The following is a 21,431-nucleotide window of genomic DNA, read 5'->3' as shown; positions in this document are numbered from 1 at the left end:
CTTGCCAGTGCTGGTATGCCATAAAAGGCATTTAACTCATTCTGCTAGATGGTTGGCATTAGGAAGGGCATCCAGCTGTAAAACCCATGCCAAAACAGACAGTGAAGCCTGTTGCAGTCTTCTGGCCTGCCAGCTCCTATCAGACCATCCAACCCATGCCAGCATAGAAAACAGACGTTAAATGATGGTGATGATGAGATATTCATGATCCTGAAGCCATAGCAGAAGATACTTGTCCAAGGTGTCATTTAGTGTGATCAAACCTGGAATCACATTGTTGCAAACTGAACTGTATGCTTGTGTATGTGTGGGGGGAAAATATTTCTATTAATGACAAGAAAAGCTCCTGCATTTAATACTTCTTCGATTATTTCCTCTATGATTCCTGATAATTCTTTTGGTTATGTATTTTGTTCTTCATTCCCTCACGCCATTAGAAATAAAACAAAAAAGAAAAAAACATTGTTTCAGTTATAATTCCTGTAGAAAATTGTTCAACTTCTTTTTTTTTTTTTTCTTCACTTTTTGAGATTCTGCTCTTTTACTTGATAATTATGATATTTACCAATGAAGTTTAACTTGAAAAAATTTGCTAGAAAATTTTGCAGGAAATATATATTCTTCTATACAATTGTGGATTCAATTAAATTTAAAATTATTGTAACTGGAAATTTTTGATTTTAATAATTTTGTTACAAATTAAATATTTTGTTCGTTGCTGTTCTACTCTGGTTTTTTTAGTTGGAATCCATCATGCTCAGCAAAACATATTACAGTGTTCTTTTTGCAGCCCGACTTCTGCTAATTATCTTATGTTTGTCATGGACCCATAGTGATGAGAGGGAGAGAGAAAATTAGAATCAGAGCCATTGTACAGTGAGTTCAACACTGTAAGTCTAGTGCACCAATCAACAAGGAAACTTGTATGAAGTTAAACCCAGTCTGTCAGAAATAGCAGCCAAATCTCTCTCTAATCTTGCTCTAGTATCTTAAAAGAAAGCCACATTTTGTAATGTAAATCTGAATACATGATGTCTGAAAAAAAAAAAGAAACATACCTTTGATCATAGATCTGCTTATTCTGGTATGAGACTAAAATTAAATCAGCAATGAATCTATATTTTAAATATATTGCTTCATAAACCTGATCTGTAAAATTTATTTCAACTAAACCTTTATCTTTAGCTTAAAATGTTTTGTCATTACAACAAAAATTAGATTCTTGTCTGTTAAACTTAGTTTTGAAGGTCTCCCTCTTTCTCTCTCACACTTTGCTTTATCTGCATTTTCTCTTGCCTTTTTCTTTTGCTCTTTGCCTTTCCCTTCAACTAATCACATGAAAGAGTTACAGATGGGTTAAGTAATGGAGGTAAAAAACGTAGCTCAAAAAAAAAAAACAAAAACATTTAACTCACCACGACCTCTCCCTCCCCTCCTCTTTCCCCACCCGTTCCAACCCCCCACTCCTCCTTCACCTAATCACTTGGAAGCGTTACGGACAGGCCAAGTAACAGAGTAGCAAGTAGAATTATTATAAAATTTATATTAATTTCTTCTCTAATCTTCTTAGTTAAACTGAGTCAGATACATTTTAATGCTTTTTTAAAATCTATTCTACGAATAACTATCGAAATTACTATTTTAAAACTTTTCCATCTTACAACTGGTAAGCACTCTTTCACTGTGATTGCTATATATGTATAGCTGGATTGAATGGCACTGCCCAGTTGTCGAAACCATACTGATATCCATTTGGGCAATTGATGATGGGAACACACATATATTATGCTCGATTGTGAATTTCTCATATCTTAGGTCTTGTCTTTCATTCTTTTAAGTGGAAAGCATTTGTGGATTCATAGTTTGTGGAGATCTCTTATTTTGGTATTGTTTGGTTTTCTTCATAGGTAACCTAATTAGGCTTAGACAATCTTTAAATATTGGTGTCTGGTTTTGGGAGGTTCTGTGGCATATATGTAATGGTAAATTCTTTGGCAAGAAATCAAAATGAAGTTATTTAACAAATATTTGAGCTTGTCAGTTTTGTTGTAGAAGAGTATTCAGTGCTTTTTTGAGCAGTTTGTTCATCAAAACTCTGTCAATAGAAAAGAAAATGTGGGTTTGAACTTAAAGGAAGTGAATTCACTTAACCACCAACGCACTTGTTAAAGCTCAATGGATGATAAGAATATAGTTAATTGTCTGAGGATGAAAGTAAAAATATAGGGGTAGGCCAAGAAAGTAGTTTGAGGTAACCTAAAAAGAAAAAAATAGAAAAAAAGGCAAAAAGTGGTGTCGGTGATAAAGGAGGTCACACCAGGAAATGACTAAAGATAAAATTTTGCAAATTCATTCAATACATAAGAGCAGGAAAAGAGAAAAATGAAAACATTAAAAAAATTTTTAATGATAAATATTCTTCGAAAATCTCCTTCATTCTGTAAAGTTTCCCCATGTAAACATGGGTTTTCAAGTTTTGACATTTACAATTCTGAAAAAGTAGCATGTGATTTACAAGTCAATGCATATATCTTTTATTCTTTTCCTTGTTTTAGTCATTGACTCTGGCCATGCTGGGGCACTGCCTTTCAGGGTTTTAGTCAAACAAATCAACCCCAGGACTTTTTTTTTTAAGCCTAGTACTTATTCTATTGGTCTCTTTTGCTGAACTTCTAAGTTATGAGGATGTAAACATATCAACACTGGTTGTCAAGCAGTGGTGGTGGGCAGACAGACAGACACACACACACACACAGGCGTTTTTAGTTTCCACCTACCAAATCCACTCACAAGACTTTGGTTAGCCTGAGGTTATAGTAGAAGACACTTGCCCAAGGTGCCATGCAGTAGTACTGAACCTGGAACTATGTGTTTGAGAAGCAAGCTTCTTACCACACACTAGACTTTCTTGTTAGCAGTTTCTTAATCACTTCAAAAAGTAGTTTTGGTACTGTTTGAACTATAAATATAATGAATTTTGAACACACCTTTAACACTGAGATAAGTAGTTTTTATAGTATAATTGAGTGTTTTTCTTATTGTTAACCACCTAGCTGGGAATTGAATTTAGTTGGTTGTTGGCTTGATGCTCTTGAGGCTAAACTGACAAAAACACTTTCATTCAGCTGAAAGCAACAGGATGGTTATAGTATTGTTTCAGTTCACTCTGCTCAGTGGTCACTAACCTAAAGTATGTTATATTTTCTGGCTTAGTTAACAAAGCACTTAAAAGGAAAACCAGAGACTATCCTTGACTATATGATCTGTGGTTAGTGTACCATTTGAATAATGTGATAGTTGTAATGTTTCTCACATTCATATAACAACAATACAAGAAACATTTCAAAATATTTCTTGTACTTTTGTTATTGTTAAAATGCCTTTTCTTTTTGTTTTTGTTTCTTCATTGTTTTTTTTTTCCACTTGACTAAAGAATAACTGTGGGGCCCATAGCCTATAATGATTCTCTTTAGCATAGAAGAGAGGAAATTCAAGTTAAAATTATTGGGTTAATTTGGTACTTTGGTACAGCTAATATTTTCTTTGAATTCCTGTAAAAGAAAAACTTACTCAGGCAGGAAATTCCAGACTGAGGCAGTGGTGCAGAAGAAAAGACCAGGCATATAATTTAGTACATCAGGCTGTTAGTTTAGTTTTCACAGTAAATGCAAAAAGCAAACTTTTGATTCACACTTCATAACACATTCTATCCAAGTTTGTGACTAATAATTTAAAGTCGGAAATTTAATATTTTATTAGCTGTTAATAGAACAGACCTAGAAATCTTAAGTATTAGATTTTAATTGTAAGAGTATTTGTTAATAATAACTCTGGGCTTAATTTGAGTGGAAAATTATATATATACATACAATCCCCTCCCCAAATCCTATGTTTTTTTGTAACAACTTTCAAAGTATGTCGATCTGTATTTGTGATAATAATTACCATTTTACAACAGATTAGACATATGATCAAAAGCATTGTAGCTTTGAATATCTCATCACATATTTTCTTCTCAGACACTCTGTATTTCTGATCACATTATTCAAGATGTCCCTGGCATTTTTTTTTTAAGATAATGGGATATAAGAGAAGCTGCTGTTTTTTCTAGGAGATTACATTGGGTCATATTTGTTTGTGCACTGTATAAACAGAATGGTAGTGAACTTTTATGAATTACGAAAACTTACACACAAATGCTCAAAAACACAAGCAAATGTATTGTGTAAAACACTTCCGAACCATCTAAGGTCCTCACTAGCTACTTCTTCTTCTTCCATACTTACCTCTAGAATGGAAATATTTTATCTTTGTCTCAAGATACATTTTCATTTAACATTAATTAACCATCACATTGCAAATGTCTCTGCAGAATACATTGGTAGATGCTTTGATATTCAATCTCTGTTATAAGTTAACATTTCTTCACATCTTACACATATAATTTAGAACCCCTCAGTTGCTGCATTTCCTCTGACTTTACTGCCCAACTTCTTAACATTGTTATTATTGTCTACTTTTGCATTATGGCAGAAGTCCATTATTACCAATAAGTATTGTGATTCCCTGAGATACTTTCAGCTACCTTGTATCTAATAGCTTAGACATCATTAACTGCAATAATTATATCCTGTAGTTAATATAAATTATCCAAGTTAGTTTTCAGTTTATGATTGTTCATTCTGTTTATTACACAAGTTCATCAATATAGATCAAACATTTTAAACTGAGATTTCACTATAATGATTGAGCACCTAAGAATTCATACATATTTCCAGCCAGCTCTCATTCTTTCAAAATATTCAACTTGTTTTATATTATATATGTTTAAAATTTTTGCTATAGTCCTTAGATTAATTACATTGTTGGGGTTGGCCTTCTGCATATGGAAGATGTCACAAGATTTTAGCATTGATCTAAAAGAGAAATAAAAATTCAACTTAATGTATATAGTGCTCAGGTACACTACAACTCATCAAAAGTAGCCCAAAGTGTACAAGCAGTACATAGAATAATGCACAGGAAATGAATAGTGAATGAGTTGTTAAGAAAAGGTGGGAGTGGGGCATCAGGTGCACTGTTGGCAAATTTCAGGAAGCATGGAAATTTTGAAGGATGTAGTGTCCTGACAGTTAACAACCGATGCAGATAGTTTATTCCATGCTTCAACAATTCTGATTGGCTAATATCGAGACTAATATATATTAAGTATTTGGATATGACTAGATCTTAATGGATACTTACTTCTACCAAAACACTTTTCATAGATGCCAACAAGGGACCTGCTATTGCTATGTGGTCACTCAGTCTGCCTAAAATAGCAACTAAATCTCCTTAAAATTATACCATAAAGTTTTCAATGAAAGAACACATTAGTCAATATAGTGCAAGATATATTATATGTAAGAAAAATTAAAAAGTAAGGAAAAAAAAAATTGGGTGAATCCACCTGGAACCCCTATGATGATAAACCTGTTCAGTTAGTACTGACATGGGTTTAAACAACTCTTCACATAATGTTTATTCTGCCTCAGTTATTCTATTCCTATATGGTGTGAACAGCAATTACAGGCCTTGGCCCTAGACTTAGCCTTTTTTAGGTAAACAAATACAACCTAAGGTTCTCTATTTTTTAGCAGGTATTTCCTGCAACTGTCGTATCAAAGTTTAAATTATCTGTTGTACCTAAGATGGAAAACGAACATCTTAAAATTTGCTTATTTCTATTATATTATTGTTATTATTATTATTATCATCATCATCTGTATGTGCTGCTACATTGTGTATTGACAGATAATATTTCTCACAATAAAATTAACCTTGGGTCTGTAGCAAAATCTTTTTAACATGCATGATATAAGCTGAATTAAAAATAATCAAAACTAAGTCAATATTGGCAATAGGTACTGCTAAAGTTTAACATTAATGAAGAAAATTTCTATATTTGGTGTTAAGAATGAGAGCAGACAGGAACTGAATATGTACACATATCTGCTCAATCACTAGTGAAATCTCAGATTATCGATGGGCTAAACTTCTAGTCTAACTAACTTGTGTAAATAAAAGCATGAGTAACCAAAACTGAAAGCAAGGGGTTTTTTTTTTTTATCAAGAAGGATATGAATGTTCAGTTCTATCTAAAACTTCATAAAGTTTATTTTTGATGGGTTGTTCTTTCTCTCTCTCCTCTTCTTTGTTTGATTATAATTTAGTGATAACACAATGATGCTACACGGTTAAGTGCAGATTTTGTATTATGTGCCGAATAACAATCATCCCTCACCTAAAAATAGAAAGAAAAAAAACTGAATAAAAGAGAAAAAAAGAAAAACACTAAACAGCTTCTTGGTTTTCCTAGATATCAGTGAAGTAAAAAATGCAGATGTTATTCTCATTTAAGTTTCTAAAAACTTAGCTTCAAAAATTTTGTTAATGACTTTTCTTTCATCTTGCTTTTTTAATTCCATTGTCTTTGCAAAATCCATCTTCCTTCTTACTGTTCTACTGCTGAAAAGTAACAAACCCAGACTGTCTGATCTATTTCAAGCAACGTCACTAAAATCAAGATTAAAATGAGGGGCGTATTAACCCCAACACACACTTTTATTAAGAAAAAAACACAGTGTAATATATTTATTATATATCAATTATTTTATATAAAATAGAATATTAACCCTTTCGTTACTGTATTTATTTTGAGATGCTCTGTGTTTCTTTCAATTACTTTAAATATAACAAAGAATTTAGTAAAATAACCTAGTTATCACTCAGTTAGTGTTAGGAACATAAATTGTGGCTAAGGTTTGGTGGAAGATTTTAATTCAAATCTTATGAAAACAAGACATTTGAACTCAGAACCAGAGGCGGTTTTAGCTGGGTTGGTATCAAAAAGGTTAAGGTTAACATTTTAGATACAAATATGGCTGACTGGACGTGGAGTTTGCTCCACAACCACAGTATCTTCAACTGACCAATGCCTTGTAAATGGCATCAAAAGTCAGAAACTGTATTGAAGTTTGTTGTGCGAGCATGCGCGCGTGCGTGTGTGTTTGCATGCATAGGAATATTTACATTCTGCACATCTTCACATGACATTGTCAGAGCAAAATGGCAATTCCATATTTACATCTCCTGCAAATAATTTGTCCTGTAGCTCAACCCTTACTAGAGAGAGAGAGAGAGAGAGAGAGAGAGAGAGAGAGAGAGAGATCGCTAGGTGTTGGTGACAAGAAAGGCATCCAGCTGAAAAATACTATTTGGCTGGGTAGAAGATTAATGTGTGTTCACTGGACCTTTATGGCTTTTAGATGAAGAAGCAGGATTAGGATAAATGCAACTTTTAAGAAAAAAAATGTCTAGACATTTTTCAGATGATATCTTGAAAAATATATTCATTACCATAGTCTTATTAGAATTAAGTAGCAGTTGTTAGGTTTAATTACTATTACCACTTCACAGCATTTTTATAATTCTTCACAATTGCTGTTTTCAATTTCATTTGATACCATTGATGTAACATTTTCATTCTTGATACCTTTCCAGGCTGTTGTTTCATTAATTGCTTTATAAATTACACTCAGTTCAAGTGAAAAATTATATTTAGTGTAAATTATTTAGCTAATGAATGGAATTAAGGCCATTTATTATCAAAATCGAGAAGTAATTAAATTTATGATCTAAACTGATATTGAACAGCTTTGGTAAAAATATATTGGTTTTTAATTTCAGAAGATTTTGTTTGAAATATGTCATCATTGGGAATTCTTGGGAAGAATTTCATGAAGCTCTTGATTTGTATTGGCGTCTGAATCATTTTACTATTCTTCATGAAGTGTAATGTTGGACATAACACTATAACAATTTGGCTACTACTAAATGTCTAATAGCATCTTGAAATTGGTTAAACATGTAGCACCAAACCATCTGAATTGTGGAGCTAACATTTTATGGGACAAAGTGTAGTGTGGGCCACTGCAGAAAAAATTTCTTTTTAATAGTTTGGTCTGTTATTACCATTATGTATTGTTTAACCCTTTAGCATTCACATTATTCTATAAAAACTAATGCTGATTTCGTCACATTGTTTTTAATTAATCATGCATTGTCTTCTAGCTTTGCAATTTTTATGAGGTAACTGTTCATTTTTAAAATGATATTATAGGGTTCATGTGAGAAACCAGATCTGGCCAATCTCAACATAAAACAGGTAGAATATTTTGGTCGGATATGGAAGTCTAGTAAAAAGCGAGTCTGTGTGCTTGTATGACTTGCTAGAAATAGAAGCCAATTCTCCCTTGGTTACACCCTACTATTTAAAAAAAAGAACACATTAAATAAGAAAAAAATATCTTGGATACCTTATGACTGAAAGGAATTGCTTGGTAAAATGCTTTTGATCATAGGTCTTGTGGATTGTGATTGACCTTGGGTTAAATAACATGTGTGCATGTTATAGCTTTTTATAGAGAACCCAACACTAAAACTAGTTTAACTAATTTCATTACAATTCTGTCATTTAATAAATCTGTTGTCTTATTTTGAAACTAATAATAAAACATTTTGCTTCTCTCCTTTCCCTCTATACTGTTCAAGTTCAGCCTTTCCATCATTTACTGATACAACAAATTTATGTGATATTCTTCAGTCTTAGCCTTCCCTGCGACATTTAACAAGCTGCCTGAATTTATCACCTCCATGTTAGCTGCCGCTACAAAAATTCAACCATTATTTATGATGGAAACACACCTCCAGCATTTTGAAAAAAGGCTAACCAGAATTTATGATGCTATTACTAAACAGTATCAATACCTATATATATATATATATTCCCTAACCAATTAACATTATACTCCAAACCCTCTCACAAGGTATTATGGGACTATGTAAAAGGAAACCCAACATTTTGATATAACTATTTTCAGATTGTTGGTTTATACATTCTACTACTTAACTCCAATAATATATTATAAGGGAAGAGAACTTGGCTTGAAATAAGAAAGAACGAGGCTGGATTTGATTTAATCCTTTTGGGTTTCATGATCAAATCCAGGTAGTTCTAATTTTACCTCTTTTTTTTTCTTTCTTCTTTTTACCTTTCCATAGTCAGTAGAATAATAGTAACAATATGCTGGAGATATAGTTTAAATCTCCCAGTGTATTTATTCAAAAGAAATCAATAGAACATTGTTCAGAAGTCACTGCATTAAAATAAATTGAGGGAAATATTCCCACTAAGCAGTTAACCCCTTGGAGAAGTTAAGAGATCTAAGCTTTCTGTTTTACTTTATTTTATTATTTATTATTTATTTTTTTCAATAATAGAAACGTTTTTCCAATAAATCCAGTTTATGCTGTCATTCTACTTATTTTCTAGGCCTGAACATCACTAGTCCCTGTAGAAATATCCGAACCAATCATTCTAGTGTAGTTTTTATCCTTTCATGATATTAGTAAAACGACAGGAGAGCCATCGCGTTTTAATTCAATTCCTTCCCCCGTCATCGTCCAGTATTGTCTTTCTCTTAAACACTTTATGAAATCAAATTTATTGATGATTGAGAGTGCTTTTGTGTAATTCATTCTATTTTTATTCGTTAATCTCGTTCAGTTAGTAACCGCTCTGCCTCAGTCATTCCAACCACTTGCTTGACCAACCCTGATATCTGCAAGTTTAATTTACCACACTAAATTCATATGCATTCTGTCATTATCATCTCCGATCGCTACATAATTAGCAAGTGGTCAGCTGGTTACAACACTCTATCTCATCACAATCGTGAACTTGCTGTAGTCGGTGGCGGAGTAGGGAGAGTCGATCACTTTCTGCTTGATAATGTTCCAAACTACGTAGTTGGTCCAAGGCTATGAAAGACGACTACTGCACTCTCTACACCACACTTACATACTCACACACATATACACACACACAAACATGAACGTATATGTATACTTTCTGTGCTGAACCACTCAAGCTCTTCCATGACGTGACAAAAGAAGACATTGTTTTCGGAAATATCTCTCATTTAGCGGATCGGCAACAATTTGCTGATGTATTTCTCTTGGTTAGCTTGTGCTAAAGATTTCTTCATGGGACAGTGTATATGCCAGCGGCATCAGGTGAGTACACAAAAATATATCCTGGTGGTGCTGCTACTGCATAGTGACTGGTGCACCTTCATAACATCATATAGTCAGTTGTTATTTACATAGATAATATAAACACTCCCCCTTTCTCTCTGTTTCTGCCGTTTAGCGCACCATGCGACACAGACATGCAGTTGTCTGTTTTTATCAACATTATTGTTAAAATTTGATTATTGAAATTGTTACTTCACTATTTTACCGTCGTCTTCATTATTTACGTTTATTTTCAATCGTATATGTTATCTAGTGTAATTTATTTTATGAAAGTGTATCTAGTGTAATTTATTTTATGAAGTATAATACATACATAGTGTGTGTACTGTAAACGAAAAATAGTAAAACTACTAGCTGGGTTTATTTTTCTCTTTAATTCCTCGATTATTTTTGATGTAATACTACCAAATGCTGGTGTAAGGTGTGTGTGAATTGCCCGCTGCGGTTTTAATTATTTGTAAGAAAATTTGTAATGCTATCTATCCCCTTTCCCTAATGAATTTCCTAAATGTGTTTCTTTTTAGGTTCATTTGAAAAATAATTTTTTTTCTTCTAAAAATGTTTTAGTATATGTTATGTGATTTCTTCTAGATCCTTGTTAAATTGCGGTGGGAGATTGTTTGGGTTTTTAATTTTGATTTCTGTTGTTGCTTTGCCTGTTTGTATTATTATCCTAGTGGATAATTTACAATCTCCCTTAAATCAAAATCTTGAGGAAATTTGTCTCCTACATAGTTAATAAACTTTGATCGTGGATGCCACTAAATATTATTGTTTTCGTCTGCGATATTTCAAAGGCACACGGCCAATTCTCTCAGGTAACATTAATACCGTGTCTAATCTCAGAGAAAGAGAAAGAAAATTGAATTGCACATCCCCCGCTTTGTGATGGGAGGGGTAGTCCTGGAGACATTCAGTCCGTTTACATTAAGGACGGGATCATTTACAGTATAAAATTTCGGACTATAACTTAATCCAATGCTTCGCTATGTGTAATGTTTGTTTTTTCACATGGTAGCTGTGTATGTAAATGGATCAAAAGACTTGTGTAAACTTTCCCGATACACATTTCCTAGCTAAAAATATCTTTGAAATAATTAACCGATAGTTGTGCTAGATGTTCTGTAACTTCCAGTTTTTGAAGTTAAGGATATTTTCTTTTCTTTCTTTCTTTCTCATTTTGATACATAAATATATCAGTATGATATAGTGATTATGTGAGTCGGTTCACTGTGTATCTTATATGTTGTCTAATCTGTTTATCATTTGTGTCAAGCTATTAAGGGTAGCTATCATTTCCAAAATCCACGCTACAGCTTTATTTATTCACTTATATATTTATTTGAAAAAACGAAAACTATTTGTTATGTCTACTTGGATGTATTTAATATTACCCAATATATACAGCATTTAGTGCCGTGTTGAGCATCCTGCTGCGGATAGCCTGGGAACATTACGCATTCATTTACTCTGTTCAATGAACTCGTTAAGAACATATAACAGGACATAATTATGTTTATAAGCTCCGTGTTGATTGTTACTTTTAAATTAGTGGGGGTGGTCAAATAAATGACTAGTAATACTTTCATAACTTGTAATGTTGGCTTTCGGCTGTTTTATTTGATAGCAGATAGATAAATGAAGTGAGCGTCGGATAAGAAAGTCTTTGCGGTAATTTGTTCCTGCTCCATACGCTCTGAGTTCGAATCTCACTGAGGTCATATGTCCGAGGTCGATAAAGTACTAGTCAAGTACATGGGCCGATTCTCTCTCTCTCTCTCTCTCTACGCTGTAAGAGGTCGTTAGGGGCCATTCACAGTGTCCCTTTCTACAGAAACGAAGAAAGATTGAGCAAAGAAGGACTAGCCCACTGATACGTTACAAAAACCGCTGAAGGACGGGTTAATGTGTAACACAGAACGAAAATGTAAGAAATAAATTAAAAACTGCAGAGTTTAGCTGCTCTCTATTGGTCAAAATTGGACATCCAAGACTCATATACATAATCACTTTTTCTGGTTCATTCATATATTTTTGTTAAATTTAGTACTTGTGAAAATTTAGTTGTAACTAATTTTTCCATGTCAGTCGGCAAGTACAGGACATATTGTATGTTAATATTCTTCTGGTAAATAATGAAGTGATTTTTTATATTTGTGGGAATAAATTAGATAGCCAGGTATCTTTACAGACTTCATTGTCAGAATAAAGATACTGTTTGTTAGCTAAAGGTTAAGACAAGATATAGATGGTTTAATAATTACATTATGATAAACATAATTTACAGCACTGGGTTCTTCATACCAAATACAATGTAATTTGGTTAAATATAAAATCAGATAACAAAATTTTTAAGAAAAATAAAATCAAACGATAGAGAAATAAGTTGCGAAGAAATTGAATGGTTGTAAATTTTAAGTAAACATTTGGAAAGTAATATTAAGCTGCATTCTTGAACATGCTTGATATAAAAGGGAGAATTCAGGGGGATAATATGATATTGATCTTGCAAAGCAAAGTATTTTTAAATAAATAAATAACTACAAAAGAGGATTGTTGTCTTCAGTAACGTTTCATCATAGGGACATGCTCCTATGGCTTGATCCCATTTGCTATAGTGAATTGCCTTGCATTGTTGTTGTTTAGCTCCCCCTCCCCAATCAAAGGCTTTCCTGTCACGGCCTTCCCATCTTATGTATCTAGGCCTACAGTATCCAACATGTCTTATTTCTTGCCTAAGAAAGGTATGATTTGAAGGAGATTTGACTGTTATTTCTACAGGTCAAGCAACAACGCAAAGGCACCCTAGTGTGGATTTAGGGATGGGTGAACAGATCTGGTTCTGAAGAATGGTGCATCTTAAGTTTTGCACTCTAATGTTATGGTTAACATTATTTTTTGTTATGTAGTAAAGTATTAAAAATAAATATTTTTATGAAGAGTGGTGGGTGCCAGAATGTCTAGATCACTGAAGAATTGCCTTGCTGTATTTTGTCCCTTTACATTTGGAATTCAAATACAACTAGATCATTTTTATCTAATCTTTCCCTATATGGATGATTTTACTTTACAAAGATAAACTAATCTAGTGCAAAAATCAAATAAATGACATCACACAAAATATGTGACCTTGTGGTTGAGTTAAAAAATTATTCCTATTTTTATTAGAGCTCTTAATATAAAGCAAGAAATTATCAGAATTTTAAATCTAGTAATACCTTATTGTGTCTGTTTCAGCTCTTTCAAATTCTGAGTTTCAAATTCTGCTGAGATTAGTTTTGTATTTTGTTCTTCAAAGGCCTATAAAATAATACACCATTCAGGAGTGGTAAATTAGCAGGATTGTAAGAGTATTGTACAAATAATTTCTAGTATTTCATTTTGGCTCTTGACATTGAGTACCTAGACAAGTGAACTTGCCTGTACCATGTTCAAAAGGGAGTATCTACTAAAAGATACCCAAAGGAAAGCAACAATAAACTACTTTAGTATTCTCTTGAGAAAAACATCCATGGGAAGTGCCTAACATTTTTCAAGGAAGCCACATGGAACTCTTTGGTGGCTTGGTGGTACAAAGAAGGAATGACCTGGTATCATCATCATCGTCGTCATCATTTAACATCCGTTTTCCCTGCTGGTATGAGTTGGATAGTTTGACTGGTGTTAGTAAGCTGGGGAGCTGTATCAGGTTCCAGTCTGATCTAGCTTGGTTTCTACAGATGGATTCCCTTCCAAACGCCAACCATTCTACAGAGTGTTCTGGATGTTTTTTATTTTAATGTCATATAACTTGCATAATTAACTCGTAAAATATACTAATTTTCCTCTGAAATTGCTGTTAATTTTGTTTATCAGTCCATTTGCCAAATAAGTATACAATTCTAATATTACTTTCACTGCTACCTCATATATAACAATTACAATTTCTTCCAGTTATTATAACTTTTATCTGATAACAAGATTTCTTTCTTTGCATAGAAATGTAGACAGAACATGGGGTGTTGTATGATTGAACTGTTGTATGACAAACATTTAGAGCAACTGGAGAAGAAAGTTGATTTTGACTATCAATGAGTGATATTAGAGTGAGTGAATTAGATATCAAAGGTTATACTTGATATGTACATGAGAGATGATTTAATAGATATGGACATGTAATACAGATGGTTGATATATGCAGAGTGAAAATAGGCTGAGAGTTGCTAGTGAAAGGCCTCTGTATGAAAAAAAACACAAAAAAAACTAAAGAACATTCATTTGAAAGTCAGTAGCGAGATTTGAGAATAAAATGATTCTAGACCAAAAGGAACAGAGAGCTACAAAAATCCAACAAAAATTAATACTGTCAGTTTTGTGATTTTTCCAATTACTTTGATAAATAGCTTTTGTGATGTTGTATTGATATTCCAAGTTTTCTTTGATCCTACTTGTAATTTTATTGCCTGTTACCACAAATTAACATGTTTATTCACTCAGTTTTCAAGTTATTTTCACCATCTTCGTGTAACCTTTTTCTTTTGATAATTAACCCTAAGTTAACTCGTTGGTCAAAGGCCATCCAAACTTGACCAAACCCATCTCTTATTTTTGGTCATAGTTTATGTCATTCCTTAGAAACAATTTTCATGTTCTTTCAAAGATTTTTAATTCTCAATTAGAAACAGTGACTTTAGAGGCCTTACCCTACATCACAACCATACAGGCAAATTGTATTAACATTGTGAAAGGAGGGGCATTCTAGTTAGCACTGTTACTGCATCTGGACATCTCTCTTTCTCACTCACGTACACACACACACACTCACAGAAAGAGAGAGAGAGAGAGAGAGCACTGTGATCTTTCTACTGTTTTAATCAGCTACCACACATTCCAGTATGTCTTTTGGTTTGTTCACATTTTAGTCCCCAAAAGATAGCTCAACTTTACGCCAACCTTCTTTCAAAACTATTTTGTATGAGTATGAAACTACAAAAAGATCTTTCTTAATGTCAATACAATTTAAAGCTTTATGCGAAGTGCTTGGTTTTGTCAAAGTTATTCAACTCCAATATCTCATTCTCTATAAAGTGACAAATCTCAGATGAATAAAAATAAATATGGAGCTTTCTTCTTTATATTTCACTAGTATATCATCATCATCATTTAACATGTTTTCCATGCTGGTATGTGTTGGACACCTTGACAGGAACTGGCAAGGCCTGAGGCCACACCTGTTCCATAGTCACTTTTGGCTTGGTTTCTACAGCTGGATGTCTTATTGTTTCCAAATATAGTTACAGGGTCACACATTTTGCAGGAGGGGGTAATTGTTTAGATTGGTTTCAGACTGGTACATAAAAAGGCTCTTGCTAAATGCTGAAAGGCTTTCGTCTTGTAGCTCTCAACATTCTCTCATTCAAATGTTCTTGTTAGAAAATATATTGGAAAACATTTCACAAAATACTGAATTACGGAGCTCTGGCAATGACCAAATCAGTATCATACTGGACTGGATGATTTATTGCCTGTAGTTTGGAGCTTTGTTTAAGAGCTGATTATAAAAAGAAATCACCAGTAACATACTGAGGGTAGATTCATTGACTGTTAACTTTCCTCTATATAATTAATCTTGTGCTTAGTTAATAGAAATGAGTTAACTAGGACTTATCTAGTGGCTAAGTTATCCTGTAATTTCTATTTCTGAAGAGAAGAGACGAATATAATCTCTATTTAGGAATTATCAAATTGTATATCTTGAAAGGAGAGCTAGAGCTCAAAATATCAAAATACTAATGAATTCAGAAAAGCTACATATGCATGCACACACACACGCACACACCACACTCACCCTTATCGTTGGTTATACCTTATCAAGATTTTCCTTTCTGTTATAAGCTTTACAAACATGAATTTATTTTTGTATTATCACCGTTTATAGTTTGAAACTATAAAAAGCGTTACCAAAACTGTGGTAAAGATGATCTTTGATAGTTACAGCATATGAAGTGTAGGTGTGTGTCAACATTATTTCTTGGAAAAATAATCAGTTTATCTATAAACTAGTTGGAAAGTACTGTTTAACACACTTGATAATCTAATATCAGAAGAAACAAGAAATATTTATAACTTTTTAGTGTATTTGTTCATGAGTAGATGTGAAATTAGATATCCTGGTTTAATGTAGAACAAAAGGGTTATGTGCAATTATGCATTTACTAGTTTTATTTAAAATGCTTAATTTTAGCTTGGCTCTTAGCAGTATTGAGCAAATCAGACTGGGCATTAAGTAGAAAGGTTAAAAAGAAAAGAGACTAATCTAGGATTGAATTAACTTAAATTCTCACCCGATTGATTTGCAATCTGCTTTTCACATTCTCTTTTCCATTCTTTGCACCTGGAGCAGATTAATCTCTACATGAAGTTTTTACTCTACAAGTTGGTGTTAGTGCTAAGAGATTTATTATTATCTTTTCTTCAATACATCTTCATTTCAGCTTAAATAAAATATGAACTAATGGAATTTCCATTGGAATTTTGATATTTTTAAAGGATTTTTTTTTAAAGAATTTTTCTTCTCTCTTGATAGTTTTATTTCTATTTTCCCATATTAACATGGATAAGATGGCTTTTGGAAAACATTTTATATTTGCAGACTTTTGGAGCTGGTATGTTTACAGTTGAATGTGTTTTTTCTAAATACTCAACGAGGATAGTGGAGCTTATTACAAGGATAGTGGGACTTGCTGTCAACCAGTTAATCAAACTGAAGCAAGTCAAGTTATGTATTTTGCTCAAGTAGAATGCAATGCATGTTGAACATTCAAAACATGTGGTCATTTGATCGGTGATCCAGAAACGTTATTAGTAGTTAGCCAGTGTGCTCCCCTTTATTTCTTCAGATTATAAACTGTAAAGATTTCCCTCCAACAGGAGACAATTGCTGTTGATGTTGCTTCTAAGACAGGGCAATGAAATGCTAGAAATATTAGAGTATTGACCCAAATATTTGAGGTATTTAGCTACAGTCCTTCAGCTACTGCACTCAGATGTTGTCAGGGTCAAATTATCTTCATTCTTTCTTGTTCATAAAATGTGCACTATGCATGTGCAAGAGTTGATCCAAAGAACTATAAGCCTTCTCAAGTAATTTGGGGTTTATGATGATGTAAAAGAAATTGTTATTACTGGATAGATTGGTAGAATTGTTAAAGTATTGGATTAAATGTTTGTGCTATTTCTTCTGGATTTTTACATTCTAAGTTCAAATTCCACCAAACTCAACTTTCTCATTTCTCTGAGGGTGATAGAATAAAGTACCAATTTAGTACTGGGGTTGATCATATTGATTAATATCTGCCCTCAACACCATTGGCCTTGAGCTGAAATCCAAAATTGCTGCTGCTGCTGCTTGTATTATTTATGTTAGCAGCATCATATGTCTGTGTCTTTGGGTTTAACCATGCCGCATTGTTTTCAAATAATGTGTTAATTCCTCCAAGAGTCCAGTAAATGTAGCTAAAATTCTTGTAGGATGAATACAGAATTTTCTAATTTTCTGTTCAGAAACAATAATATGAACATTTTTCCAATAAATAATCACATTAATTAATGTGCATATTAGCCAAAATATAGTCAGCAATAGTATCCATTATTGGCAGACAGTTTTGCTATCATATTGCAGATATGGATAATTTTTACATTAGTGCTGGCAATTATATTGTGATCACACACAACTGGTGTCCATACTGGACTCGGGAGTAACAACAATTCACCAGAGATGTGGCTGTTTTGAGGGTAAAACTGTTTGGTTTTCCAATATTTCCATATCTACACAGTAATTTATTACAGGCAACAGAAAACGAAATGTATTTATAGCCAATAAGATTTCTTAACAAAATCAGAAATTGTATTTAAGAATTTTGTTGTTGCTTAGTTCTAGGTTGGACTTCATTGAATAGACCTACAATCAGCAACATTCCTGATGTGACCGTTTCATCCTTTTGTAAATCTAGAAATACATTGTTTGAAATGTCCTTCCTGTATTTTTGAGATTGTGGGATGTTTTGGGAGAGAGATTTGGCTGTTGTTTCTTGCAAACCAAGAAACTGTGGATTTTCCTTTTTTTTTTTAAAACAAAAGAATAATTTTTGAATGACAACCTTGATGTTTTCTTTTTTCATTTAGCTTTGACATAGTTGAACAAAATTTGACAACTGACTTAGTGTTACTATGGCCATTGGATTTTCCAAGGAACATTATTCTGTTTGCTTGAGTTTGCACAGCCAATAAGTGTCTACTCCTTTTTTAATGTTGATTATTTTATTGTAGAAAAGCAATTTTGTTATAAAAATGCATTTTCTTCAGCGGTGGAAAAATTTCTGCTCCATTCTTGCAAGTGACAAAGAAGAGTATCAATAATAATGATAATGGAGATTTCTAAAATTTGTGTAGAGGGGATGTAGTTGCCTAAATTAATCCCTAGTATTTGTTTTATTGTTTTTAGAAAGATGAAAGGCTCAGCTGAGCTGATGTAGATAGGAATTTCAACTTGGAACATTAGAGGATGTAGTTAAATGCTTCAAAGCATTCTTTGTCTGTTTGGTCATGTGATAGGAAGTTTGCTTCCTAACCTCATGGTATCCGGTTCAGTCCTACTGCATGGCACCTTGGACAAGTCTCAGGTATTATAGTCTCAGGCTCACCAAAGCATTGTAAGTGGATTTGATAGACAGAAACTGAAAGAAGCCCACTGTATGTATATGTATGTGTGTGTGTGTGTGTGTTACTGAGCCCTTGCCTTGACTTCATGAGATAGTTATAAATGAATGTCACTGTCATAGAAGGCAATGTCCTTTGTTTCCATTCTTCTTTGGAAGCAGAGAAGGGTTGGTGGCAGAAAATCTGTACAAAATCTGGCTCAACGATTTTTGTCTGACCTATGCAAGCATGGAAAAGTGGGTGTAAAAACCATGATGGTGATAATTCTACCTGTCCTTTTATCCACCATCTTGATATTGATAATATTACTAATTATTGGTGCAGATACAAGCCATAGAGTGGAGAGGGGAGTGTATAGTCTATTTTATTTTCTTCAATGGTCTATCCAGGAGGAATGGGTAGTGTCCATGATTTTCACTAGACAGGTTGGTGACACTGATATGGTTGTTGTCCAGTTCGAATATCTGTTGGTAGATTTTTATAGAAAAAAGTAGATACAAGGGAGATTTCATAGGGTTTAGTATCTTGAAGTGGAAGAATTGGGTATTGTACTAGAGTGAGGGATGGTTTATGAAAGGAAGAGTGATGGGTGGATACAAAATGTAATTAGGTAGTTCAGAGGAATAGTGGGCATTGTTGTTGTTGTTTAGACTAAGGTCAGCCCTGAATAAGCAGACCTATGATGAAAGATGTTCTGTTTGTACTTATTTTTGTCTTTTGTACATGTAGTATGCTTCCCACTACAGCTTGTTTTACAAGGCAGCAGGCCATGATTCAGGGGGTATTTGTAGCTATTTTTAACTTGCTATTTTTAACTGACAACATTAAAGGTTTTGTCTTGGTTTGTTTCCCTTCATCCCAAGTGGATTAATCTTCTGGCTTTTACTGAAGCAAAATAAAATATTTATATGATGCTCTATTTCTAATGAGCCTTGTCCTATCAGTTTTTGCTAATGACACAATTCTCTGCTCTGCCATATCTTTTAAAGCCACTTAATCCTCTTCGGCTGCTGATATTATTACTCTCTTTCTTCTTGTTATGCAGTTCTTCCATTAATAAGGACCTTTCTCCAGGGATCTGACCATAGAGTGACATTTAACAATTCCAAAACACAAAATGTTATATTTATCTAGGGAGAAGAACAACAACATCACTCACCTTTGCAAAAACATTTTATATCACAATTGTTGAACAATAATAGCGTCATTGGTTTCAGGTTTCTAACAAACCAATTGTTGCATTTCTGGCAGCAAGAATGACGAGGGAATGTCTGTAACTCAGTGCAGAACAAATATTTTAAGGGACCAGTAATCTTTCACCATTATACTTTGGTGAAACACACCACACACACACACACACACACACACAATGGGCTTCTGTCCAGTTTTTATTTACCAAATTCCTTAACAAGATGTTAGCCAACCAGATCCTATAATAGAAGATACAGTGAGATTGAACCCAGAACCACATGGTTGTGAAGTAAACTTCTTAATCACACAGTTACATTTTCTCCCTACTTAAAGTTTGTATTTGTAAAAGAGAGTGGGAGAGGTATACAGCTTGCTTTTATTCACACTAATAAGTACAGTTGATACACATATGCCCCTATATGATGAATGCACACACACACTCATTTATGTATAAATCAAATTTAAACAAACATATACAGTTGCATCTACTAAGACAGAAGCCACCTATTTACTGTTCTGTTGCCAGCCAAGACTTTAGACATACCATTGAGTAATATTTCATACAGTACCACTCTGCTCCTGTGTAACAAGTTGAAGATTTCACCTTTCTCTTCTTAATCAGATTTTATAGAAATAAGCATCTTAGGGGCAAATGAAAAGAAATGATGCTCTGATGTGAATGACCTTCAGTAAGAGAGGCCATATGGTATATGCCAAAGATATTTTTATTGGATGTTGTTGTTTAGCCTCCAAGTTATCCCTGATACAAGGTAGAAATGTAACCAAAGGCATTCCAGCCATGCCCACTACAGCTTTTTTTATGATGGTTGTGTATGGTTTGAGGGAGATTTGACTGCAGAGTGGGTTGTGCAACCATGTCAATCGAGAAGATTGACACCTTTCACTGCTCAGTATACATCATATTCTGAAAAGGAAAACAGTTACTGTTAAACTCTTGAGAATGATAATAATATAATAACAAACTTATTGTATACAGTGTTCAGGTGCACTGCAACACATCAGAAAATGTAGTTAAAAGTGCATGAACAGTACATAGAACAGTATGGTGAGTGAGAAATGGTTTGACTCATGGTTCTCAACCTGACAAATACTTCCCACTCAAAAAAAAAAAAACCAGAAAATATCCCCCCCGCCCACCCACCCATCTTTTATTTATGAGAATACAATATATTTTGCATTCGTGTATTTCTTTGTTTGCCATGGTGTTGAATTGAACAAGTTTAAAACTTTTAATTTTTATTAAATCTAGCAGTCTGTCCATTCTCTTTTCAATCTTCATAGTCACCCCCACCCCTATGCTTCCTGTTTGAAACACTTGTGATTTTGGTCCTTTGGAAAAATCAAGAAGCCAGTCTTCAGTTAATCTTTTATCTTTTACTTGTTTC

General features: G+C 33.4%; 1 protein-coding gene across 11 annotated transcripts in view; it reads left to right on the top strand.

Moving 5' to 3' along the window:
* The window catches only part of LOC115232686 (FERM domain-containing protein 4A), a 383,772-nt gene that overhangs the window by 112,379 nt on the left and 249,962 nt on the right, over positions 1-21,431 (top strand). The window contains exon 1 of one of the 11 annotated variants that reach the window (XM_029802712.2): positions 9,608-10,116. The exons of the other annotated variants lie outside the window; for them this stretch is intronic. Coding sequence (XP_029658572.1) covers positions 10,048-10,116 — 69 coding nt within the window. The 5' untranslated portion in view covers positions 9,608-10,047. Of the gene's footprint in view, positions 1-9,607; positions 10,117-21,431 lie in introns of those variants that run through there. 11 annotated transcript variants of the gene reach the window in all.

This window comes from Octopus sinensis, linkage group LG2 (genome assembly GCF_006345805.1).
Source record: "Octopus sinensis linkage group LG2, ASM634580v1, whole genome shotgun sequence".
NCBI classification, from domain to species: domain Eukaryota; kingdom Metazoa; phylum Mollusca; class Cephalopoda; order Octopoda; family Octopodidae; genus Octopus; species Octopus sinensis.
This window is presented reverse-complemented; position numbering and strand designations above follow the sequence as displayed.